The sequence below is a fragment of the Panthera onca genome, chromosome D1 (genome assembly GCF_046562875.1).
Source record: "Panthera onca isolate mPanOnc1 chromosome D1, mPanOnc1 haplotype 2, whole genome shotgun sequence".
In the NCBI taxonomy this organism is placed as follows: domain Eukaryota; kingdom Metazoa; phylum Chordata; class Mammalia; order Carnivora; family Felidae; genus Panthera; species Panthera onca.
In genome coordinates this window covers 41,751,465-41,778,744 of record NC_138348.1, presented here as the reverse complement: position 1 = coordinate 41,778,744, position 27,280 = coordinate 41,751,465, and the positions used below count along the sequence as shown (strand labels likewise).

At 36.2% G+C, this 27,280-nt stretch overlaps 1 protein-coding gene and 1 long non-coding RNA gene across 6 annotated transcripts in view; both read left to right on the top strand.

Annotated features, from left to right (window-relative positions):
- Nucleotides 1-16,589, top strand: part of NUCB2 (nucleobindin 2) — a 41,506-nt gene extending 24,917 nt beyond the window's left edge. For all 5 annotated transcript variants that reach the window (XM_060606139.2, XM_060606136.2, XM_060606141.2 and 2 more), the window contains 9 exons: nt 6,156-6,259; nt 7,299-7,484; nt 7,674-7,764; nt 8,359-8,417; nt 8,516-8,608; nt 9,626-9,715; nt 15,032-15,202; nt 15,939-16,017; nt 16,443-16,589. In XM_060606139.2, coding sequence (XP_060462122.2) covers nt 6,156-6,259; nt 7,299-7,484; nt 7,674-7,764; nt 8,359-8,417; nt 8,516-8,608; nt 9,626-9,715; nt 15,032-15,202; nt 15,939-16,013 — 869 coding nt within the window. In that variant the 3' untranslated portion in view covers nt 16,014-16,017; nt 16,443-16,589. The remainder of the gene's footprint in view (nt 1-6,155; nt 6,260-7,298; nt 7,485-7,673; nt 7,765-8,358; nt 8,418-8,515; nt 8,609-9,625; nt 9,716-15,031; nt 15,203-15,938; nt 16,018-16,442) is intronic.
- Nucleotides 16,590-18,182: 1,593 nt separating this feature from the next.
- On the top strand, nt 18,183-25,581 carry LOC132661511 (uncharacterized). Its single transcript, XR_009602262.3, has 2 exons — nt 18,183-19,352; nt 21,744-25,581. It is a non-coding gene; the product is annotated as an uncharacterized LOC132661511 (long non-coding RNA).
- Nucleotides 25,582-27,280: the final 1,699 nt, after the last annotated feature.

The window sequence follows — 27,280 nt, the reverse complement described above, 5'->3', positions numbered from 1 at the left end:
AGGTAATCCATTTACATCATTCAAAAATCAAAATGATTAGCCTTAAGTTATTATGTCAGTATAAAGGAAGAATGAAAGAAAAGTAATGAATTAAGCCACTAGCTTACAAGAAGAAGAATAGGGCAGCTGCGTGGCTCATTCGGTTGAGCCCCTGACTCTTGATTTTTGCTCAGGATGATCCCAGGGTGGTGGGATTGAGCCCTGAATCATGCTCTGCACTGAGCCTGGAGCCTGCTTAGGACTCTCTCTCTCTCTCTCTCTCTCACCCTCTCCTTCTGCCCCTCTCCTCCACACTCTCCACACACTCTCTTTTTCTCAAAAAAAATTAAAAATTTTTAAAATTTTTTAGATTTGATTTTTTTTAGAGTAGTATAAGGTTCACAGCAAAGTTGAGGGGAAGGTGCAGAGATTTCCCAAATACCCCTAGCCCCCAAACATGTATAACCTCCTTTATTACTAACATCACCCATCATCCACCAGAGTGGTACATTTGTTATAACTGATAAACCTACATTGATACATTATAATCACCCAAAGTTCATAGTTTACATTAGAGTTCACTCTTGGTGTTGTGCATCTGTGGGTCTAGACAAAGCTATAATGACATGTATCTACCAATCTAGTATCATGCAGAGTAGTTTTACTGCCCTAAAAATCCTCTGTGCTCTGCCTATTCGTGCTCCCATATTCTTTTAATTTTAGACAGTGAGAAGATTAAATAGCTATGAAATCGAATTTTTGAAATATGAAAATATCCAGAGATAAGAAAGTAGTCTCATAAAGCATATCTACAGAAAAGGCCTTTGACAAAATTTAGCACCCCTTCTTAATTGTAATAAAGTAATAAAATAGTAGTCAATAGATACTTCTGTAACATGATCAGGGATGTCCAACTCAACCACATCATACTGAGTAGGGAAATACAAGTATGTTTTCTAACTAAAATCAGGAACAAGACAATGATGCCCACTATCACCACTACTAATCAATATTGCATTGGAGGTACTAGCCAAAACAATTACAATGAAAAAAAGTGGAGGTAAAGTAATTGAAAAGGAAGTGATAAAACCATTTCTGTTTGCAGGTGATATGATTATATATTGGAAACTAAAAGTAATTGATTAAAAAACTTAGCATAAACACCAGGAAAATTCAGCAAGGTCAACTGAATATACAGAAATCAATTTTTCATATGCAAATAACAGCCAGTTATGAGATACAATGGAAGACTCCATTTCCCAATATCAACAAAGATAAACTACCTAGAATAAACCTATTAAGAAATATGTAAGACTTATACCAAAAGCTTTAAAATACTCCTGAAGGATGCAAAAGTAGACTTGAAAAAAATGAGAAGACATAACATCTTTTTGATACAAAGACTCAACATTATAAACAGGTCAGTTTTCCTTAGATTAATTTATTAACTTAACATGACCCAAATAAAAATATATACTTTTTTCCCCCTGGTACTAGCCAAGTTAATTTTAAAGTTCATATGAAAAAAGGAAACAAGCAAGATAAACTATATACCTCTGAAAAAGAAGAACAGTGAAGGACTTGAGAGATATATGAAGTCTTAAAACATATCACTAAGCCTCAGTCACTAGAACTGTATGGTTCTGGCATACAAGTAGGAAGACCAGTGGAACTGAATAGAAATTCCAGAGCACTGGATGTTATATAAGTAATGAGTCACTAAATTCTGTTCCTCAAACCATTATTACATTATATGTTGACTAAGTTGGATTTAAATAAAATTTAAAAAAATAATAAAAGAAATTCCAGAAACAAAAGTAACTACATTTAGAATTTAGTTTGATTAAAAGTGGTATTTTGGAATGCCTGGGTGGCTCAGTTGGTCAAGTATCCAACTTCGTCTCAGGTCATGATCTCACGGTTTGTGAGTTCGAGCCCTGCATCGGGCTCTCTGCTGTCAACCCAGAGCTTGCTTCGGATTTCTCTCTCTCTCTCTCTCTCTCTCTCTCTCTCTTTCTCTCTCTCTCTCTCTCTCTCCCCCCTCCCCTGCTCACACTCTCTTTCTCAAAAATAAATAAACATTAAAAAAGAAAGTAGTATCTCATTATTAGTTGGATAAAGATAGATTTTTAAAAAGAATAGTGTTGCTACAATTGGATAGCCATTTGGAAAAAGGTACAATTCGATCTCTAGCTCATATACATCAGAATAAGTACAAATAAATCAAAGACTTCAGTGTAGAAAATAATACCATAAAAGTACTAAATGACAACGTAGGTGAATTTCTTTATCTTGGAATGGCCTTTCTAATTATGAAACAAAATCAAGAGGTCAGATTTGACAAGTGGGAGACCCTTCAAGCTGGCTCCTGTGTCTTTGTGCCCCCATGGGTTGGTTATCTGGGTGGCTCATAGACATTAATAAACATCTGAAAGTTTACTCATGGTGAATAGTAGTTCTTAAACTTTAGATTACGTAGGCATCACCTGGGGAGCTAGTTAAAAATGCAGATTACTGGGAGCACCTGGGTGGCTCAGTCGATTGAGCGTATAACTTTGGCTCAGGTCATGATCTCGTGGTTTAAGTCCCACACTGGGCTCTCTGTTGACAGCACAGAGCCTGCTTCAGGTCCTCTGTCCTTCTCTCTCTGTCCCTTCCCTGCTTGCACTCTGTTAAAAATAAATAAAACCTTTAAAAAAATCTTTAAAAAATGTAGATTACTGGATTCTACCTCTAGATATTCTGAATCTGGGATGAGTAATATGCATTTTAAACATGTACTTCTGGCCAATGGATCATATTGGCGAAATGCTTGTGTAGAGCATTAAACTCCCTGCCAGTGAGTAGATGTAGAAAACAAGTACCAAATACTCATTATCCTGGGATTAAGGATATCAATGAGAGGTAAATTGAACTTCAGGTGGTCAGGAATAGAGGGTAATTCCATCCTTGAAGCCAGGCCTAAGGTGTTTTGTTTTTTTTTTTTTTTTTAAATGTTTATTTATTTTTGAGAGGCAGAGACAGAGCATGAGCAGGGGAGGGGCAGAAAGAAAGGGAGACAGAATCGGGAGCAGGCTCTGAGCTGTCAGCACAGAGCCTGACGCTAGGCTCGAACCCACAAACAGTGAGATCATGATCTGAGCCGAAGTTGGACGCTTAACCAACTGAGCCACCCAGGCGCCCTGAGGCCTAAGGTGTTTTGAGATTACTTTCTTCTTAGACAACCTCCATCCCCTCAATCTTGGCAGTGTTTTCTTTATTCTAAACAGGGGCTAAATTTCATTATCTAAAGAAAACGGTCTGATGCTTAGAAAACTTACGAATATTTTCTCATGGATTCAGAATTTTTGAATTAAAATTTTTAATAATTTGAAGAAAGACTTAAAGGGTCCTTTTTTTTTGGTGTAATTTTTTTTTTTTTTTTTAAATTTTTTTTTTTTTCAACGTTTTGTATTTATTTTTGGGACAGAGAGAGACAGAGCATGAACGGGGGAGGGGCAGAGAGAGAGGGAGACACAGAATCGGAAACAGGCTCCAGGCTCCGAGCCATCAGCCCAGAGCCTGACGCGGGGCTCGAACTCACGGACCGCGAGATCGTGACCTGGCTGAAGTCGGACGCTTAACCGACTGCGCCACCCAGGCGCCCCGGTGTAATTTTTAAAGTAGGTACTACATTCACATTCATTAAAACCAGAAAGAGTAAGTATAAGCATATAGCAAAAGTGCTCTGATATTTTTGTACTCTATCAGTTCTCACTGCCCTGAACATAATCCTTCTGTTTCTTCCTTCTTATATAAGCAAATAAAAATAACGGCCTTTTTTTCCCTCTCTTTTTATGCAAAAGATAGCATATAATATGCATTTTGCGCCCTGTGGGTTTCGTTTAACAACATATTTTGGAGTTCTTTCTGTATTAGTGCATAGACACCATCTTCATTTAAAAAAAAATTTTTTTTACGCTGCATAGATTTCCATTATATGGATATACCATAATTTATTTAACTAGGCCTCTGGCAATGGGCATTTGGGTTATTTCTAGCAAATACTCTTGTACATATATCACTGCCTATCCATGTAAAATTATCTGTAGGATAAGTTCCCCATAGAGAAATTGTATACATGTGTATGTGTTTGTAATTTTGATAGATATTGCTACCTCCACAGAGGTTGTGTCAGTACATACTCTTACCAGCAATAATTTTTCACATCCTTGCTAATAGTATGTATCTTCAAACTTTAAGAATTTTATCATTCTGGAGCACCTGGGTGGCTCAATCAGTCAAGTGTCCGACTCCTGGTTACAGCTCAGGTCATGATCTCACAGTTTGTGAGTCCGAGGTCCACATTGAACCCTGCATCGGGCTTTGTGCTGACAGTGCAGGGCCTGCTTGTGATTCTCTCTCTCCCTCTCTGTCTGCTCCTCCCCTGCTCATGCTCTCTCTCTCTCTCTCTCAAAATAAAAGTAAACAAAATTTAAAAAAGTTTTAGATGATATAATAGTACAGTTTTAATATGTATTTCTCCTGTTTTGAGTGAGGTTAAGCATCTTTTCATGTATTTCACTGTCTGGTCATATCCTTTAGGCCTGGGTCTTATAACAAATCTTTTCTTCATAAAGTAAAATTTGTATAGTGCCATACTAAGAATTCAGTGAAAGCTTAACTGAACTAAATTTAGCAGTTTCTTACTTTCTAGTATAACAAAATCTTCCAGGCTCATCTTGTACCTACCCTGCCCCAGCCCTGGAATGAGCCATTTATCTGAGGATTCCTGGTTCTTTTTAGTGGGAAATGATATTTCTTTTGGTCCCACAGACCAAAGACTGGCACTAAGTGTGCTCATTGCTTCTGGAATATATTTTCTTCTTGGCATTTTCATCGGACAGAGGTAGGAAATATATGCATGTCTATATACATCAACATATACCTGCACACACATTTTTGTATATATAAATGTATATACATACACATGCATATGCCTGTAAAACACACACATATATATACATGTACATATTCATATTTTAGAAATAAATTCACACAGCACTAAGTCCCATCCATTTCCAGATTTCTTTCTCATATTCCATGATTCCATATTTGTATATTCCTTTTTCTAAGAACCCAGACATTTATTTATTTATTTGTTTGTTTTTAAATCTAATTACTGATTTATTTATCTATTTTTAATATAATTTATCATCAAATTGGCTTCCATACAATACTCAGTGTTCATCCCAACAAGTACCCTCCTCAATGCCCATCCCCCACTTTCCCCTCTACTCCATCCCCCATCAACCCTCATTTTGTTCTGTGTATTTAAAAGTGGAACCCAAACTTTTAACAAATCAACACATGTACCTATTTTGCTCAATTCTTTTATCCAACTGAAATAGTCCAGACTAACTTTACCCACTCAACTGCAATAAACTGTAGCTTGTAAAAAAAACTATTCACAAAGAAAAACAATTGATATTTCTTTAAAAATAAGTCCTAATCTAAATGAATTTACCTGACTTAGATTTTTATTGTTCCATAAAGGATTCATTGGAGCAGCATACAAAAAATTCCTTCATAAAAATTTTAGAACAATTCTTTTTAGAGATTCTACTTAAGGGGCCTAAGTGGCTCCCTTGGTTAAGCATCTGGCTGACAGTTTTGGCTCAGGTCATGATCTCATGGTTCATGTGTTCAAGCCCCACATTGGGCTCTGCACTGACAGTGTAGGCCTACCTGGACTTCTCTCTCCCTCTCTCTCTGCCCCTCCCCCACTCACATGCTGTCTCTCTCTCTCTCTCATAATAAATAAACTTAAAAAAAAATTCTCCTTAGGTCTTTGATGAGGGCAGTATATTAGAGTTTATCCAATTAAAAGTAGGAAATTTGGTAGTTTTCCAATAATAAAAAAGTTTTTACTGTAATTATACTGATAGACAACTAGCCTTTCTAGAAATAATAATAAAGTGTACATATTACATTGTATTCCATTCTAGATTCAAGGACATTACTTTTGCCTACAATATGTACAATATTCTAAAAATATCAACACTTAATCTAAAATTTTGAATATTCTCATAAAATCCTATAGGAATAAATATGAATGTTTATTCTTATGTGTCATTTATATCAATGTTTCTAGCTTTTATTACTTTATTATTTACTGTTTTTTCATTTTCTTTCAGATACGGGCATAGACCATCATGCTCTTCTAAAACAATTTGATCACCTAAACCACATGAATCCTGACAAGTTTGAATCTACAGATTTAGATATGCTAATCAAAGCGGTGAGAATAATTCCAAACAATGTTGTCTTTGTTGTGCCTTTGAGGTTTTGTAATTTGATAAATAAATTCAATGAAGTGGTAATATAACTCTTAGATACTCTATAGAGTATCTTTTTTTTTTAATTTTTTTTTAACGTTTATTTATTTTTGAGACAGAGAGACAGAGCATGAACGGGGGAGGGTCAGAGAGAGGGAGACACAGAATCTGAAACAGGCTCCAGGCTCTGAGCTGTCAGCACAGAGCCCGACGCGGGGCTTGAACTCACAGACCGCGAGATCATGACCTGAGCCGAAGTCGGCGGCTTAACCGACTGAGCCACCCAGGCGCCCCTCTATAGAGTATCTTTAAAGGGAGAGAGCTTAACCCCTATTACTATAGAAAATAATATGGACATAACAATCTGTAACCCCTTGCCCACAGTTCCAAAGTCCAAAGCACCATTAAAGTTGAAACCTGGCTTGAATTATAGTAAGGCTATTTATAGTTTTTATTTAGTCTACTTCATTGAATATTCATAGACTTTGCTGAGGAAGTATTAATCTCTTTGATTATAGACTCTGCAAAGATATTCTATAATATGGCATATATGCCATATTCTCTTTCTAAAATCCAGAAAACTCTGAAACACATCTGGGTGCTGAGATTTTAGGTAAGAGTTTGTAGACCTCTTATGTTGTACTGTATGGAGCTATCAAACCAGATGTTGTAGTCTGGGTGAAAGTTTAGTTAAGTGGTTAGAAACTGTTCTAGTTTTCTATACTGTACATATTTGATATAATTCCTTCCTTCTTTTTAAAATCAATTTATATATTACTTGCTTATGAGGAGCTTTCTAAAGCTGAGGCTTGAACTATGAGTTTCTTTGAGTGCCTACATACTGGTAATAATAATGACTAAAATAAAATGGTAGAATTTAAAAGAAGTGTCCAGTGATTTCTGGCCCTTCTATACTATCTTCTGTTAGAGAGTATGCTATATACAAGAACAGCTTTATTTATATTTCCAAACACTTCTTGTAATTTAATTTAAATATTATAGGCCACAAGTGATCTGGAACACTATGATAAGACTCGGCATGAAGAATTTAAGAAATATGAAATGATGAAGGAACATGAAAGGAGAGAATATTTAAAAACACTGAATGAAGAAAAGAGGAAAGAAGAAGAATCTAAATTTGAAGAAATGAAGAAAAAGCATGAAAATCATCCCAAAGTTAACCATCCAGTAAGGATTATGACTTTATGAAACCATAATTAGAGGAAGATACTTCTTTTGTATCAGTAAAATTTTATCATAAGTTATTAGTACTTTAGATTCTTAATTCTGCAAAGTTTCTCAAATTTGTATTTTATTTTCAGTCTATATACATAGATTATATTTTGTTTTGAGCATTTTTTAAAAATTGATTCACAGGGAAGCAAAGATCAACTAAAAGAGGTATGGGAAGAGACTGATGGATTGGATCCTAATGACTTTGACCCCAAGACATTTTTCAAATTACATGGTAACAGATTTGATACAAATATTAATATTTATATCTGCTGTTTGAAAATTTACAGTTGCTTTTCTTAACTGATTTTTACCAAGGTCTGTTATTGAGTCCTAATGACAATAAATGTTTAGAGTTTTTCTCTAAGGTAATGTCATGGTCTTTATTACTGATCTGCAGCATAAAATATTTTAGGTCAGTAGCTGTGTCTTTTGCTTGCTTTTACTGTTGAGTCATTACCACTTATGGCAAGGTTCTGTGTGAACTGAAGGTATTTCTGTGACTGGCTAGGTTATATCCAACATGCTTTATGCTATAACATTAAAATGTACTTTACTCCTATATCATATTATTTCACTTCATATTTTTGAAAAAACTGGTTAAGATATATTTTTCTAAAAAAACTATTATGAATTATGAATTAGTAGTAAATTGTTATAAGTTGCACTGATCTGAGGCTTCATGAAGAGGAGGAAACCTTTTTCTGTAGCATATGGATGCTTCATGTCAGTACAACTTCTGCAAGCCAGTTGTAAAGAGTTGTATTTTCATTATTTATTTTCGAAGGCATTAAAATCGATTTTTGTGTTTGTGACTTTTAAACTTCAGATGTCAATAATGATGGCTTTCTAGATGAACAAGAATTAGAAGCCCTATTTACCAAAGAGGTAAATGAGTTCAGTAAGTGTTCAGTAAGTTTTTGCTCTCTTTTTTCCTTTTATTATCTTCCTTTCTTTTATGTTGGTTTGAAACTTTTTTTTTTTAGTTGGAGAAAGTTTATGACCCCAAAAATGAAGAAGATGATATGGTAGAAATGGAGGAAGAACGGCTTAGAATGAGGGAACATGTAATGAATGAGGTACGCTTTAAAATTTTAAGATTATATGTTACTTCAAGTTCTTACAATAAATCTTACCACAAAGTGGAAAATAAATATACAGAATAGGTATTTAATTGGATTTTGCTTTTTTGATCCAGAATATTCAGTAAATTCCTTGTAGTGTAGATAAAATTATTTTGTAACTGCTTTAAAATATTTTAAACTTTAAAGGATTTGTATTTAAAAGATTAAGATGCCATTGCATATCTTTTAGAAGTAAAAAATAACGTAGTCCAATATTTGCTATTTTAAAAATCTGCATTTTCATTAAGAAAATCTAAAAAATCCAATACCTTAATGGTTTATCATAACAAATATTTACTTCTTGTTCACATTATTAAGCAAAACTTTGGTCATAGACATCATAGGCAGGGTAACTAAGGCCCACTGTTTTAAGTCAGTGATTTTCACCTGATATTTGACCTATTGGTGATGAATTGGGATTTCTGTTGACTGCTGGCATCCCAAGTGCTAAATGAATTTCTTTGGTAATTATGAGGTTCACTTTTGTAACTGAATTTGCTATAGTTTGTAAGAGCCATGGAAGAGGATTGGGAGAGATTGTCAACTTTAATTTTGGTTTAGATAGTTGTTAAGAAAAATGTTGAGAGCACTTTAATGTAAACTTCTTTATTCTTGGCTGAAACAGTCATCTTTCTGGAAAGGTTATTTTTCTTTGGATTATGCATGATGTGGTGAGGGAGGAAGACAATAATAGCCTAACCAGTTAGATCAGCAGACTTAAGGGTGGTGATCTTTGAGGGTAATCAGGGATATAGATATCTTGCTGAAATCTGAATTATACAGAAGATAACAGTATCTATTTTTTGATTCTAATATAATGTTGAGTGTTCTGGTTTTCTTCCCCCCACCATTTCTGTGGATGTTAAGCTAGCCTTAATTGCTCTTTGTTTATGTAGTAGCATCTATTAGAAGGTAATTTCTGGTAATATGAGAAAGAGTTATATTATTTACATAAACTTTTTTTTCAATCAGGTTGATGCTAACAAAGACCGACTAGTGACTCTAGAAGAGTTTTTGAAAGCTACAGAAAAAAAGGAATTCTTGGAGCCAGATAGCTGGGAGGTAATAGAACCTACTTGAAATGGGATGTATGGTTCAAGAAATTCGACATTAGTTTATTCTACTTTTTAACTTTTATTCCCCTTTATGTTTTCATGGGGAGCCTTGCTGTCTTGGCTTTTCATATAAAACGTCACTGTAAAATAATGAACTTGATTTTTTGGAAAACCTGTGGCAATTGACCTTTCATTTATAATCAAGTTACATATAATTATAAGTCTTTTTAAAATTGCACTTTTTCTAAGTGTGAAAATTAGAAATATAGATACATTTATTTATTTTTTTTAAATTTTTTTTAACATTTATTTATTTTTGAGAGACAGAGCATGAGCAGGGGAGGGGCAGAGAGAGAGGGAGACACAGAATCCAAAGCAGGCTCCAGGCTCTGAGCTGTCAGCACCAAGCCCGACGTGGGGCTCAAAGTCACGAATCAGAAGATCATGACCTAGGCCGAAGTTGGACACTTAACCGACCGAGCCACCCAGGCGCCCCTAGATACATTTATTAAAAAAAATTTTTAATGTTTATTTATTTTCTGAGAAAGAGAAAGAACGTGAGTGGGGGAGGGGTAGAGAGAGAGGGAGACACAGAATTGGAAGTAGGCTCCAGGCTCTGAGCTGTCAGCACAGAGCCCCACACTAGGCTTGAACCCACAAACTGAGATCATGACCTGAGCTGAAGTCAGACGCTTAACCGACTGAGCCACACAGGTGCCCCGAAATATAGATACTTTTAAAGAATAAATTAGAATGGTAGAATTATTCCAAGGTAGACACTTAATTTATGCATTGTGTTATACCAGTTTGGAAATAGTTTGTATCTGTAGTATATGCACACATAGCACACATTATATAGTATACTGTCTTATTTTTAAATTACATGTACACATAAACTCCTATCTATATATTTTTTAAATGGCTTCGGACTGTATAAATGTCTTGTATGTTTGGGAAATTCTGTTTTTTTAAAGTTAACAATATTTCATGATGCCATTCCTCAAAAAACATGGTTTAAAAATGACTCCTTAGCCAGGCACTGGGGTGGCTCAGTGGGTTAAATATCTGCCTCTTGATTTCAGCTCAGGTCATGATCGCACAGTTCATGGGACTGAGCCCTGTGTCGGGTTCTGCGCTGACAGTGCAGGGCCTGCTTGGGATTCTCTCTCTCCCTCTCTGCCTCTCCCCTGCTTGTGCACATGTGCTTTCTCTCTGTCTCTCTCAAAATAAATAAATAAAATTTAAAAAATTACTCTTAGCATTCAGTTGTGTGGTTGTAGCATAATTTATATAACCATTCAAACAGATTTAGCCATTTGGGTCAATTTCACTTTTTTTTGACTGTAGTAGTTAACACTATGATGACTCTCTACTTGTTCAGACATTTTTAGGATCTATGATGGTTTACCTGGGATTGAGTCCTAATAATAGAACTATTCTCAAGGTTTATGAACATTTTTAGTTTCTAAATATGTCTTGTCAAATTGCTCAAGAAAGGTGTCCCAATTTGTTCCATGGTTTACTGTGCATACACATTTTTAAAAGAATAATTGAGAGGTAGCAACCAGAAGAGACTGAAGAAAGAACATTTTAATTTTCCATACAAAATATAGAAGATCACCATTTCAATTAGATTTTTTATTGTCCAGAAAATGGTTTCAGATAGGGTGACCAACTGTCTTGGTTTACCCTGGAATGAGTTTCCCAGGATGTAGAAGGTTTTGGTGCTAAAACAAGGACAGTCCCAGGATGACAGTTTATCATCTTAGTTTGAGATTAAAGAAATCAGCTATTTTGTCATAAGGGTTTTTTTCCTACATTTGCAGTATTTCTGGACTTTGGTGAAGAAGAGAAGAATGCTAGTATTATTTGAATATGCATTCTCTTTATTACTTCTGGTGAACTAGATCAACAGATAATTGCATATTTTTTTTTCATTTTGACATAATTTTAGATTTACAAAATAGTTGCAAGAATAGACAAGGAATTCCTGAAAACCTTTCCCCCAGATTTCCCATTTTACTACAATTATTCTCTTTTTTTTCTTTTTCTTTTTTAAAATATATATATATATTTTTTAAAGTTTATTTATTTTTAAGAGAGAGAGAGATAGAGTACGAGTGGGGAGAGGCAGAGAGAGAGAAAGACACAATCTGAAGCAGGCTCCAGGCTCTGAGCTGTCAGCACAGAGCCCGATGCAGGGCTCAAACCCATGAACTGCGAGGTCGTGACCGGAGCCAAAGTTGGATGCTTAACTGACTGAGCCACCCAGGTGCCCCTTTCTTTTTCTTTTTGTTTCTCTATTTTTAATCTGTGCGCATGTGTGTGTATTTATATATAACATACATAATTTTCTTGAGAGTAAGTTGCACATGATTCTGCTTTAACCTTAAATATTCCAAGGTACTTAACTGTGTATTTTTTGCAAACAAGGATTTATCTTGCATAATCACAGTAACATTACCAATGCTACACACATAATACTCTTCTCTGGTCTCTAGACTTTGTTGAGATTTTTGTCAGTTTTCCTAATACTGCCCTTTATAGAAAAAGAACATCCAGTATCATACATTGAATTTAGTTATAATGTCTTCCTAGTCTCCTTTAATCTGAAACAGTTCCTGAGTCTTTGTATCTTGTGGCATTGATATTTCTAGAGTATAGACCAGTTATTGTGTAGAATCTCCCTCCATTTGCTCTTTCCTTAGGATCCCTACTTTTGGTAGGAATACCACCAAAGTGATGCCAAGTGCATCATATCACCGAGCATATGCTGCTGATTGTTCTTATAACTGGCAATGTTAATTTTGATTATTTGTTTAAGATGGTGTCTACCGGTTTCCCTTCTATTTTCTATCTTGTAATTTAAAAAGTGTTTTGTCTAACTCTTCATACTACCAGAATCAGAAGCTAGCATTAAAAAAAAAAGATTCACTTGACATCATATCAAAAGCGTTTCCAAATACTAATTGTAAGCATTATTTTAATAGTTATTGAAGTGCTTAACTGTTTTCTCAGGGCTAGACACCCATTCTTTTACTGTTTATTTTAAAAAGACAGTGCTGCTGTAAACACATTTTTATGTAAAGCTTTTTATGTGGTTAGGGTTACTTTATAGGATGGATTCTCAATGTAGCATTGCCAAAACCAAGGGAATCTTTTTAAGACAGTTGATATATTTTGTAAAAGTACTTTTTGAAAGAATTGTACATTATCACCAATAAAAAATGAAAATGCTGTGTTTAAAAAAAAGGAATTTCTGAGTGTATACTCTGAGATTAATTATTTGCTAATTTTAGCATCCATTGATGATTCTAGCCAGAAACAATTGTTACTATGATTGTTTACAAATGGTGATTTTCTTTCTTTTTTTCTTTTTTTAATTTAATTTTTTATTTTTAAAAATTTACATCCAAATTAGTTAGCATATAGTGAAACAATGATTTCAGGGGTAGATTCCTTAATGCCCCTCACTCATTTAGCCCATCCCCCCTCCCACAACTCCTCCAGTAACCCTCAGTTTGTTCTCCATATTTATGAGTCTCTTCTGTTTTGTCCCCCTCTCTGTTTTTATATTATTTTTGTTTCCCTTCCCTTATGTTCACCTGTTTTGTCTCTTAAAGTCCTCATATGAGTGAAGTCATATGATTTTTGTCTTTCTCTAATTTCACTTAGCATAATACCCTCCAGTTCCATCCATGTAGTTGCATATGGAAAGATTTCATTCTTTTTGATTGCCGAGTAATACTTCATTGTATATCTATACCACATCTTCTTTATCCATTCATCCATCGATGGACATTTGGGCTCTTTCCATACTTTGGCTATTGTTGATAGTGCTGCTATAAACATGGGGGTGCATGTGTCCCTTCAAAACAGCACACCTGTATCCCTTGGATAAATGCCTAGTAGTGCAATTGCTGGGTCATAGGGTAGTTCTATTTTTAGTTTTTTGAGGAACCTTCATTCTGTTTTCCAGAGTGGCTGCACCAGCTTGCATTCCCACGAATGGTGATTTTCTAATCGTCATTCCTTGTACATTTTATTAGTTGGCCTTCTACAGTAAGGAAAAGTTATCCCTTCCCCCATCTCTGTTTATTTGAGTGGAGACTCATGGCTTCTTATCTTATTCAATAAGCTTGTATCCTTACTATCACTATTTATTTTGATGCCCAAATTGCCCCAGATTTGGCTAGTGGGAGTTTCTTCAAACTGGCTTTTGTGTCCTCTTGGCATGTTACCTATCTTTCTTCGAGGATTCCTTACTTTTTTGCATAAGATGTCCAAGGCTTATCTTGTTCTTTCTCCATCCCACCTCTAGAATCAGCCATTTTAATGAGGAGCACTGGCTCTTTTCAGTGGAGATTGATATCACAGACCAGGATCTGGGCACTGGATGTGTTCCTTGCTACCGGAGTATCATTGCTTCTAGGGTTTGTCAGATAACAGAGTTGGGGAATTTAAAAAACAATGTGTATGTATGTGTGTGTTTATATCTATATATTTATGTTTGTATTATATGTTTGTGTATATGTATGCACACACAGATACATCCATATTCATCTTCTTATATTTAGCTATCCATATATGTTAAAACTTACTGAGTTCACACTGATACTTCCTCAAATTTCAGTCCAATGCCTCCAATTCCAGTACAACATTCTACCTCTTCCTCTTTCCATATTTCATATGAAATCTAGTTCCTATTTTCCACAATATCATTCCACTTATTTCCTCAATTCTAGGATGTACAAAGTGTTTCAGAATTGCTAAACTCTGCAAAACAAGAATTGATGATTTGTTTAGATTTTTGTTTATTGTTTTTAGCCTGAGCATGTAGTCAGAATACTGTGATTAAAAGTTTCTTGTGTTAGTTTATTCCCCCTTCCCGTTGTGTTTTACTCACTTAAAATAAAAGCATTATTTATTTTCTTCTGTTTATAGTCAATTTGGGGAGTTTTCCTGTCCTTGTGGATTTTATTTCTCTTTTTTTTTTGAGTGTGTGAAACACTGACATGTTTCTAAAAATCAAATCTGTACAAAAAAGGTGTATTCAAAGAAGTGTGATTTCTTTTCCCATATTTGATCTGTCTACCCAGTTCTCTTCCTTGTGTTGTAGGTAACCAATTTCATTAGTCTTGGGTTTTTCCTTTCTGCTCAAATAAGTATATAAATATATATTTTCTTATTTCTTCTTCTTTCTTACCAAAAAGGTATAATACTATAGATACTCTTTTGTTCTTTGCTAATCATAGAATTTTAAAGCTGAATCAGATCTTGTTGTATATTTAAGATTATTCTCTCCCTTGTTTTTTTCTTTTAGACACTGGATCAGCAACAGTTCTTCACAGAGGAAGAACTGAAAGAATATGAAAATCTTATCTCTTTACAAGAAAATGAACTTAAGAAAAAGGCAGATGAGCTTCAGAAACAAAAGGAAGAGCTACAACGTCAGCATGACCAACTTGAGGCTCAGAAGCTGGAATACCATCAGGTGGTATTTTATAAAATGATTGTGGCATTAGGAAGAATTTTAGGTGCTTTGTTAAAAGTGTGTGCTTTTGTAATATAATATTTCAAAGTATTAGCTATAGTATTTTAAATTTTAGTATTAAAAGAATTTTTTTTAATGTTTATTTATTATTGAAAGACAGAGAGACAGAACATGAGCAGGGGAGGGGCAGAGAGACGGGGAGACACAGAATCTGAAGCAGGATCCAGGCTCTGAGCTGTCAGTACAGAGCCCGATGTGGGGCTCAAACCCTGAAACCATGAGATCATGATCTGAGCTGAAACCAAGAGTCAGACGCTTGACCGACTGAGCCACCCAGGTGCCCCAAATGTTTGTATTTTTAAAACTGCTTTGTTGAATATGAATCTAAATTTTATTTTTTTTGAGTTTATTTATTTATTTTGAGAAAGAGAGAACGTGTATAAGCTGGGGAGGGGCAGAGAGAGAGCAGAGAGAATCCCAAGCAGGCCCTGCACTGTCCTCGCAGAGCTAGACACAGGGCTCGATCTCACAAACTGTGAGATTATGACCTGAGCCGAAATCAAGAGTCAGATGCTTAACTGACTGAGACACCCAGGTGCCCCAATTAATCTAAATGTTAAGAGTTTGAATATCTCATTTTGGAAAACAATTTTCAATTAGTTTGTTGTGATTTGTCAAAAGTCATGAGAAAATCAAATAATACTTACTTTTAAGCCATTCTTTTTCCATTTACTAGGTCGTACAGCAGATGGAACAAAAAAAATTACAAGAAATTCCTCCATCAGGGCCTGGGGGAGAATCAAAGCTCTAGCCACGTATGTAACTTTATTTTTTTGTTTAAGGATATAAAAAATTTATTATGAATGTAATTTCAAATCATTAATATCTATGGTATTTTCTATATATTGGTGGAAATAGTGCATCTTGTACTACAGAAAGATGAAAAGGCTTCTAAAATTTTTATGCATCATTATATTTCAAAAACTATATAATTTGACAGCTATACTTATGGTGAAATGATTTATTTCAACATTATTTACAATTTTTTCTAATCAGTTATTGATATTGTCAGGGAACACGTTTTTTAATTATAATCTATGGTTAGCTAAGTATTTTTAAAATGCTTTATATTTATATTTACATATATGTACATATACTGAGATTGTACATATACAAGAAAATTCAGAATAAAGGAAGATACCTTTAATAAAATGAGAGCATATATTTTTTTTTTGAACAGACATTTAAAGTCCGAAGTCCACCAGAACTTGGAAGAAAACTGTTCAATCAACATCTGTGTCATCTTTTTACCACCCTTCCTTTTTCTCTGCTCAATAAATATTTTAAAGCATATATGAAATAAAGGAAGATACTTTTAAAATGAGAACACATTCTTTTTTAGGATACAGATACTTAAAGATTGAAGTCTATCAGAACTAGGAAGAATACAAACTCAGTATCTGCTCTCACTTTCATACCTCTCTTCTTTTTAATTTGCTCTCCTTTAATGATTTAATTAAGTGGCCATAATTATGCCATAATGCAATGAAATGTTTAAGTGAGAAAGTTCTGTAGTGCTTTTAAAGTAAATTTATATTGTTGTCACTCATAAAGTTAGTCTTTTATGGGTGCTTATCATCCCCTGTCTCAATAAGTCTCTTTGATGGTAATAATTCTTCTGAGAAGATCATAGTTTCCCCCAGTGTTTCCTGTTAACTTCTTCCTCCTTTCAGCAAATTTAACTGCCAGAAATTCTTCTATTGAATAACTTTTGCTACCACTTCAGATCATTTTTGTTGTTGTTGTTTATATTTTTGCTTTCAATTCTATCACTTAAGATCAGGTTCTGCTACATATAACAGAAAAACCAAAGATAACAGTGTTTTAATTTAAATATGAGTTTCTCCCTCTTACACAAAAGAAATCTGGTGGTAGGTGGTGTCCAGGTTTCTACCTTTCTGCTCTGGTATCCTCAGTGCATAGTTTTTATCCTTAAGTTACCTCATTCTCACTGTCCAGGATTGTTTTTGGAGGCAGTGGGGAAGGGAGGAAAAGGAAGTTTCCCCAGTTGAATCAGCCTCCCGGAGGCAGTTTTCTTGGAGGACCACACAGCATTGGAACTTATGTCTCTCGGCCATGTAGCTGCTAGGAAAGCCGAGAAATACATGTGGCAATTGGACCAGCTAAAAGTTAGGATCTTTAAAGAAGAAGGAAAGAGGTCATGTTTGGTAGGCAACTTTTGGTTTTAACCCAGACAGCTTTATTGGCTACCTAAATATCTGTGCACACTCTTCTGAAACATAGAAAACACTCAACTTCCTCTTCCCAAAAAGGAAATACCCCAAATTCAGTCCATTATTGCATATAGCTCAAAGACCATGATGTCTTTGTATAGTCCCCTCTATCAGGTTAGGATGTGGCGCCTAATGTTCTGGCCATCTACAAACTAAAAAGCAAGGTGTCTGTCACATGAGAACCAAATGCATAATGGTGAAATAGGTACAGGATAACTGCAATAAAATCAGTTGTTATTTCTGTTTATTTATTTCTGTTTCTAAAATCCCCTTTTAGAAAAGGGGAAAATGGGAAACATAACAGTCTCTGATCCATAACACTTAAAAGGCACTGCTTGGCAAAAATAGCAAGGTCTCTCTGCTCTGTCCATAAATATATTTCTGAGTTTTCCAATCAGGCAAACCCGGATTCACCTTTCTGGTGAATTCATGTATTTGAGTGGGCATTGGAAAGTGTGCCTGTCTTTGGGGTGGACAGCTTTAGTACTTCACTTTCTGTTATGATGGGTTTAGGGGTTTGAGGATTGTTTTAGATAGTTACAGGCTGTTGTAGGCCAGGTTTAGGGTTTGTGTCTGTTTTTGTTTGGTTTTATTTTTTGGCAAAATGTTCCCTAAAAACTTAGTAAGTTACTGGTCCGTCTTTTTATTTATTATTTTTTTTTTTTTAAATTTTTTTTTTTTTTCAACGTTTTTTTTTTTTTTTTTATTTATTTTTGGGACAGAGAGAGACAGAGCATGAACGGGGGAGGGGCAGAGAGAGAGGGAGACACAGAATCGGAAACAGGCTCCAGGCTCCGAGCCATCAGCCCAGAGCCTGACGCGGGGCTCGAACTCACGGACCGCGAGATCGTGACCTGGCTGAAGTCGGACGCTTAACCGACTGCGCCACCCAGGCGCCCCTGGTCCGTCTTTTTAAATTATTACCATGAGTAACCACAAAGATCTTGTCAAGTCACAAGGTTCTTTGTTAAACTTCATCTTTTACTTGCTGGCTTCTGTGTTCTCTCTCTTCTCTTGGGTCTTAAATGAATGGTACTATTTGGGACCATTTTAAACTATGGGCTTGGATGGGGTGGCAATAGTCATCAGTCAGATCTTTTTCCTTAGGATTGCTCCCATTACTTGGCAGAAAATGCTTAAGGGAAGGTTTATGAAAAAGTTGAAGAAGCTTTAGCAGCTTCCTCAGAACCCTTACTTACAAATGTTTCAGTTTAGAATATGGTCGTAGCTGACTTTTTCAGTTCTTCAGGGCTCTAGATTTAGGACTTTGTCAATTTATTTTGTAGAGAGCAATTCCTTGGCAAAGCTATATTCCTTTCCATCTGTGCAGTCTTGTTAACCTTAGCCTGAATCACATCTGTCTTGTAAGACTTTGCTGAAAGAGGCTAAAAGCAGCCCACACATGCTAACATTCTGAAGTTCTACCACCATTTCCTCTAACACCTTAACCTTAGTGGCATGAGGTCTGACTGCCCAAAGCCCTACCTCCTCAACTAAGCTAACTCCATATATAAGATCCTTCTACTAGCTGTACCTTACTTCTAGCTACCAAATTTCTATCAAGGTCAAGATTCCTGGTTGTAGATAATGGAACCTTCTTTAGCTCTGAAACACAATGGGATTGTTTAAGGGGTGCATATAGTTCACAGACTCTTTGGGAAGGCTGATGAAACAGAACCTAGGTTGAGCTTCATAGGAACGGCATCATAAGAGCGGGCTGCCAAAGAAGCTGCTGCTTTTGGAACAATCAAGAAACTGCCTGCCAGACCAAGAAGGCTCCTGCTGGATTAAGGAAACTGTGAACAGTTGCCTGCTCCAGAGCTACACCACCTCTGCTGTGCTTTGTGTTGGCAAAAGTGGGTACCTCCTGTGCTCCCTCTCTCCCCATGTAACTCGGTTCTGGGCAAAAGTCTCAAGTGAGTGCATCTGATTGACTGGACCAGTCATATCTGGAATCCTAGCTGCAAGGGAGGTTGGGAAATCATAGTTTTTAACTTTACTGCCTCTGTAGTACAATAAGGCATGTTTAAAGCTGCTGAGTGAAACAATCCACCTCGTAATTTTATATTCTTTCTCTTAACATTAATAATTTCTATAACTTTTAGTCCTCGTTTTACAAAATTTTTATTTTTATTTATTTAAAAAAATTTTTTTAATGTTTATTTTTGAGACAATGTGAGAAACAGAGTGTAAGCAGCGGAGGGGCAGACAGAGGGAGACACAGAATCCGAAGCGGGCTCCAGGCTCTGAGTTGTCAGCCCAAAGCCCAACGCAGGGCTCAAACTCACAAACTGTGAGATCATGACCTGAGCCAAAGTCAGACGCTTAACCGACTGAGCCACTCAGGTGCTCTCGTATTACAAAATTTTTAAACAATCACTGTATATTCCAAAGATACCTAAGATTTTTTCTTCTCTTAAATCACGGATCCCAAAATTAAATATAGCAATCCAGGAAAGTTCTGCTTGCATACAGATTTAAAAAACACATAAAAATCACTCAATAGAATAATGCTGTGTTTCTTTAGAGATGGAGAAGGATTCCCATCTCTATTGTTTAAATTGTAGGAAACGTTAAAAAATGATCTGGCATATTCTTTTGTTGATGACTGTGTGACGAGAAACTAATAAGACAGCTATTCACCTAGGCTAAACTTTTTTAGATGGTGGACTGTGGTTCAATCAAAGTAATTAGAAACAACAATATTGTACTATGATTATGTAATGTGATAAATATGGATACAGGGCACTCATGACAATATATAAATATATCAAAGTAATATGTTGTACACCTTACATTTACACAATGTTGTATGTCAAATACATTCAATTAAAAAAAATAATTGGTGAGAGGGGCGCCTGGGTGGCTTAGTCAGTTAAGCATCCCACTTGATCTCAGCTCGGGTCTTAATCTCAGGGCCGTGTGTTCAGGACCCATGCCGAACATGAAGCCAACTTAAAATATAATAATAATAAGGGGCACCTGGGTGGCTCAGTCGGCTAAGCGTCTGACTTCGGCTCAGGTCATGATCTCACGGTTCTTGAGTTCAAGCCCTGCGTCAGGCTCTGTGCTGACAGCTCAAAGCCTGGAGCCTGCTTCAGGTTCTGTGTCTCCTTCTCTCTCTCTGCCCCTCCCCTGCTTTCACTCTGTCTCTCTCTCTCTCTCTCTCTCTCTCAAAAATAAATAAAAACATTAAAAAAAATAACTGGATGAGAATTTAGAGAAGTTTCTTAAAATGATTTTTTGGCATGGGTAATAAAGGGTGGATATTACTGTAGATCTACCTCACAGTAATTACAATAATTATAATTATTATAATTTATATTAAAAAAGGATTATTAGCTCAAGATTATTTATGGACTTAAGGAATTCTACTTCTTATACATACCAGGCACTTATGAGTGAATATTGTTTCTTAAAGAGTTTCTAATAGTATTCTTTCCAGCTCTGTTAGAAAGTATTGGTCCTGTGTTTATATCATTCTTCTTAATACTTTTTAGGTATGTAGTAGTCTTTGGTTTAACTGACTTAGTGGTATGTATTTGTAATTTGGGTTTTTGTTTCACATACGAATTTTCATGAAGCATATAAATTTTATAGTATACTTTGGTATATATAGTTAAAATTAGATTTTAAAGGATGATACTTTATGATAGAATGATAGAATAGGATAGAGGATAGATACTTTATGATAGGATGATAGAATACTTGACTCTTGCTAAAAGAAACTGTAATTTAGGAGTAATGCTAAAAAAACTCTTTGAGATATGGCTCTACATTTTTTTAACCAAAATGTGTTTACAACAGCATTATTTTCTATGCTAACTGAACAGCTTTGTATGACCAAAGCCTAAATGCACATCTGTTTTTCACATGAAGAAAATTATAAAGAAAATTTTGATGTTTTGTAAGAATGTCATTTTTTTTAAATGTTCATTTATTTTTGAGAGCGAGAATGCAAGCAGGGGAGGGGCAGAGAGAGGGGTGGACAGAGGATCTGATGCAGGCTCTGCCCTGACAGCAGAGAGCCTGATGCAGGGCTCAAACCCATGAACTGCGAACCGTGAGATCATGACCTGAGCCTAAGTCAGACGCTCAACTAACTGAGCCACTCAGGCACCCCAAGAATATGATTTTTAAGACAGCCTAGTTAATAAAAGAGGGGGTGAGAAATCTATTTTATTTAGGAAGAAATTTTGACAAGCCTAATTTTGGTTAGTGCCTAATATTTAATCTTTGTTTTATAGATATACAGGACAATGAAGAAGAAATTGAAAAAGAGCCAGAGTTAGACGATGACCTTCTTCATTTTCATGCGAGATTTTTATTCCCTGCAGAGGCTGCTAAAGAAGTCCACTGTCACCCTTAACCACCGATGCCTCAACTTCAATTCATTTTGTTTTTTGAACTGAGAGACTAAGCTGTATTGAGTAAAATGCAAAGTGTACATTTTTGTTTCCTGTGGGTGAGATAATGAAAGATTATGACAACTTGCTTTCAAGTTGTGAGATTTGAGGGAAATCAAGGTCTTTTCCTTCCTTTTTTTCCATACAATATCATTGCAGGATTCCAGTCTTTCCTTACTCATGTTTTAACTTATTTTCTACATGAGTAGTTAGCTATGGATTAGTATTCATTTCTTAGACAATCCAAGAACTTAGCCAGAACAAGCAGCAGCAGTAAGTGTTAAAGACATCAAATTGAAAAATTTAGATTTATGGTTGCTAGCACTGCCAACCTGTTTACTGAGAAAAAAGCAAAACAAAATAAAACCAATAAAACCTCTGATTTAATTTAAGAATTTAGATTTTTTTCGACATATTGCCTATAGAATGTAGAAAAACCCCTACATTTCATGTTCACAGATGTCTATAGTTTTCTTTGCACAGCTTTTAGTTTACATTTTGCTTAACATTAGTATATTCTTTCAAAAGAATTTTTTGTAAGTTTATTTATTTTGAAAGAGACACAGACAGCACGAGCAGGGGAGGGACAGAGAGAGAGAATCCCAAGCAGGTTCTATGCTGCCAGCTGCAGAGCCCATTGCTGGGCTCCAACCCATGAACTGTGAGATCATGACCCGAGCCCAAACCAAGAGTCAGATGCTCAACTGACTGAGCCACCCAGGTGCGCTGACATTAGTATATTCTTGATGAATGCCATGTCCCAGCTTGGTTGTTAGCCAGCCCTTGACAGTGTCTTTTTCCTTACATGCTCACCCTTCGGGTTAACTTCAAAGCTGTGCATGCCTGTAAACAGGTTTTGTTTTGTTTATTACCTATTACAAGCAATAGATTTGGCTTTTGTTGTGCAAACTTCCTTACCTCTTTTTGTTTTATCCGTAGTAGTAAATATATTTTTCAAGACTTCCAGGATTATGAATATATATCTTGTAATAAAGTGTTAAAATATTTTGTTTTACAATTCTTCTAATTTTGCTGCTCCATGGCATTTAAAAATGGGTAGTGATTTCTTCCCATGTGATTTTTGTTTTAAGTTTATTTATTTATTTTGAGAGAGAGAGAGAGCACAGAAGGGGCAGAGAGAGGAGGGAGTTAGAATCCCAAGCAGGCTCCGCACTATCAGCACGGAGGCAGATGCAGGGCTCCAACTCATGAACTGGGAGATCATGACATAAGCTGAAGTTGGCTGTCTAACCGATGGAGCCGCCCAGGTGACCCTATTCCCACGTGATTTTAAACTTGTGACTTGTCTGAGTGCTTTGAAAGTGAGAGAGAAAAAAATAAGGTTCCATTTAGTTCTCTTTGCCTTCTCCCATGAATCGTTGTATTAAAATGTTATTTGTGTTCAATTTTAGTCCACGTTAAATGTAGATTTTTAATGATATGAGAGTATGTGTCATGTAACTAAATGGCCACCCTCATTTTAGATTCCCTGTGTGTGGAGTATGAAACCCATTGACAGCCTGTGCCATTCTGTATTTGTTTTGTACTATGCTGTGTTACCTGGTTTACAGTTCACGATTACCCTTCAATTGTTAAAGTGACTTGAGCTTGCTTTACTTTTGTATTTTACCTTTTCTGTTCTTGGTATGGCTACTTTGTAAATATTTCCTTGTTAGTATAGTGATGTCTTAAAGATATTTTCTTTTTTAAAACATTTGCCATGCCTCGTCATGTTTAAACGTCTTTGTGGTAGTACTGAAGCATCTTTGTCAAACACAACAATTTAAAACTCCTATCATCTTGTTCTATAGCATTGAGCAATGTTATCTTACAATTTGTAGCTTTTTTTTTTTCTGATTAACTCTCAGTTCTAATCTTGTGTACATTTATTGTTTCCTTTGGTGTGTATGTGTTTTCACTCTCTTTGATATTTATAGTATGTCTCATTGAAATTCAGGATTGATACTAGGAAAAAGAAAACCACATTTGCAGAAAGAGCTAGTTAGGCAAGCAGGCAGTCACTTATAGAGGGGTTTCTGAGCACTGTGGAGAGTAATTCTAACCCTGAAGAAAATTTCTGACTCATTTATAGAGCTCCTGACACCTCTTCCACAGAGTGAACCAGCTTGTGAGCAAATGCATAGTATTCAGACTCTGATGAATGTCCCTTTGTCCAATTCTTTAGCTTTTTTGGTACCTTCGTTAAATAATAATAGTTTAAAAAAATATTTTGTGCATTCCAGCAGACATTTTGTGTCTTACGGTTGTTAATAAAGGAGAAAAATATTTTTTGTAATAGACCAGGACATGAATTTGGCAATCTCTGATTAAAAGAGAAGTAGCCTAGTTTTTTGTATTCATTATTTTTGCCCAGATGATCTGAGGTTTAATTAAATTCTTTTCTTTCTATGAACTCTTCCCTTTTCCAGTTTTGTATTGACTTTCCCACTGTTGTGTTTCTAATGCACTCCCTGAGTCACTGGAGAAAGCTTTGAGGGATGTAGAATGTTATTCGCATCACTGGCAGCTGTCTTAGAGTTTCCCTGCCTCCAGCTTTTGGGGTTTATTATCAGGCCTTTCAAAGGAATTCTGCCCTTCCCTCACAGTCCCAAACTATTCATCTTTTCTCCAAGGGAGTCTGTTGTATTACTAATTAAGATGCTGAGGTGACTTTATTAAGACAGGATTAATTTATGAAAGATTTATGTAAAAATATAATAGAGACCAAGTATTTTATTTCAAGGACAATTTGAAGCCAGTTAATGCCCAGTAACTGTTTCATTCTTTTGTGAGGGCTCTGGTGACTTCTAGATAGTTCTATTTGCACCTCTCTATCCAGTTTCAGGGAATAAGAATGGAAGAGCCCTGGAGGCTCATGTACTGTAGCAGAGGTGGAGGGAGGAGCCCCTTTTCAGTGAAGGTGTTTCTTTCTTTGAAGCTGTTAAGTCCAAGATCTATTAGCACACATGAAGATGGCAAGCCCTTGCAACTTTCAGTATATCCATGTACCAATTTATATAGTCTCTAATGGAAAGATATTTTAGAAGCAATATGTGTACATTTATATGTAAGCTTGTGCCTAAAGTAGGTGTGGAGGGGAGACCATTAATTATTCTTTGTCTTCTGAAAAAAATTGTCTTCTGGAATTAAAAAGTGAAAAAAATTTGCCCTTCCTTTTCATGAAGGAAACCAGTGCTGCATAATCCATGCTTTATCAATATTTATTATGTTTTAAAAGATACTTAATAATGATGGCTTATACATCCTATTTTAAAGACCATTTATTTTATTCGTTATTACTAGATTTGGAGGATTTTGAAATTTTTTCAATTTAAATGTTGAATTAAAAATGTAACCTTTTATAAATACATGGCCAAAAAAGTTCTGTTAATTTTAAAGTTTGGACAGAAATTGTATTACTCTGAAGTGTACTTAGGCTTAATTCTTTTTGGCTTATTTAGAGAATTGGATCATTTAAAAAAACTGCAAATAAATAAGTGGATTTTAATTTGGTAATCAGGAAGACACAAAGACTATACACGTTTGTTGTATTTGAGTTTGTTTTTTGATGATACGTTGTAAAAATTCTCCCAGTGCAATATTTGTCGGAATATATTATTCTAGTCATCATTTGTATAGCTTTGTTTTTAAGTATATTAAATGTAAAATCAGAAAAACATGTAATATTTGTGGTGATTTTCTGGGGAAAAAGGTAAACTTGACAGTGTTGAAAGAATGGATTCTTTGCAAAACACTATTTTATAGAGTCATAGAGTCTTAGGGCCTTAGAGATCATGTACCAATGAGGGAATTCCTTTTCCAGCATTCCTTTTCCAGCATTCCAGCAGTATCCAGCCCCTGCTTCCAGTGATAGCATTGAAGTGGAAATCCCAGTGGTTTGCAGAGTGGTTTATTGGGCAAGTTTAGGGATTCATCAGATAACGTCCTTTGGAAGAAGTTATTTAATGATGTCAGTAATATCAGAAGAGGCCTTCTCCCCAGGTTAAGACTCCCTGGAGGAGGTAGCAGTTGAGAAATAGTGTAATTTGGGATTTTAGAATTCCATAGCTGGACCTAACCTTGTAGATCTCTTACTTGTTAAAACTGTGGCCCAGAAACTGTGACCTTCACTTAGCTAGTTGGTATCAGCGTGGGCACCCTGCTCACCTCCCAGTTCTGTGCTCTTTTCACTATGCATGCTGTTCTGCAGGTGAGTGAGAATGTAAATATCTACTTAGTTACTGACAGTACCACACCCTGCCTGATCCTGTAATTCTTACAACAGCCCTGCAGGGAAGATTTTACTATCTCACTTTTAGGGAAGTGGAAACCGAGGTAACTTGCCCACTGTCTGTCACACAACCAGTGATGATGCAGCTGGCAGTTGAGTGCAGGTCAGCCTGTGATTTTCTATAGATTACATACATTACTTTTAGTGATGTGAGGAAAAAACTAGGTAGGATCAGTGAGACTACTGGAATGCAAGATGCCGGGCATCTTACTATAGCACTGCTACTTGTGTTCTGAACTTTGTAGTTAAAACTGATTTAAAAACTGGTATGGAGGTGGTAAAACTTAGTGATCACTGAATGAACAGGTTTTGCTGGACAAAGTCAGAAGCCACCTTTTGGTTAGTAAGGGGATGGGAAATTAAGGGCTGCCTTCAGATGTTGGATACAAATTTGGCTTTCAGTTTAAGAAACTTAAGCTTTTTTTTTTTTTTTAAAGTAATGTAAGTTTATTTTGTGGATGGTAAGGGCAGTCATCCTGTGGCAACCTACCCACACTCTGGCACTGCGTTAGTTAACTTCCACCACACGGAGGGGGCGCCCAGCTTCACTTTACAAAGTGAACCTGGGCTCCTGAGGTGGCTCAGTCCGTGAAGCCTGGGACTTCAGCTCAGATCATGGTCTCATGGTCGGTGGGTTCCAGACCCCTGCAAGGGGCTCTGCACTGACAGCTCGGCGCCTGGAGCCTGCTTCAGATTCTGTGTCTCCCTATCTCTCTGCCCCTCCCCTGCTTGTGTTTTTTCTCTCTCTTTCTCAAAAGTAAATAAACATAAAAAAAACCCCACAAAAAACAGAAACAAAACAAAGTGAACCAGAGGCTGACCTGAAGCCCCCGCCGTAAGACACCTCCCCGTCCAAGGCAGTAATCTCTGCCGCCCAAGGCTGGGTTCCCCCGGCTCTCCTGCGCCATGGCGGGGCTGTAGCCGGGCACATGGCTCCTTACAAGTGTTCAACGTAAAGAGAGCAGCCAGCCAGACCCACTTCGCAGACAAGCGGAAGGGACTCATAGGCCTAGGAGGTGCGGGCTCGCCTTTACTTACAAGCCCTTTCGCGGGCTTGCGGGCTCGCGGGCTCCCGGGCGGCGGGCGG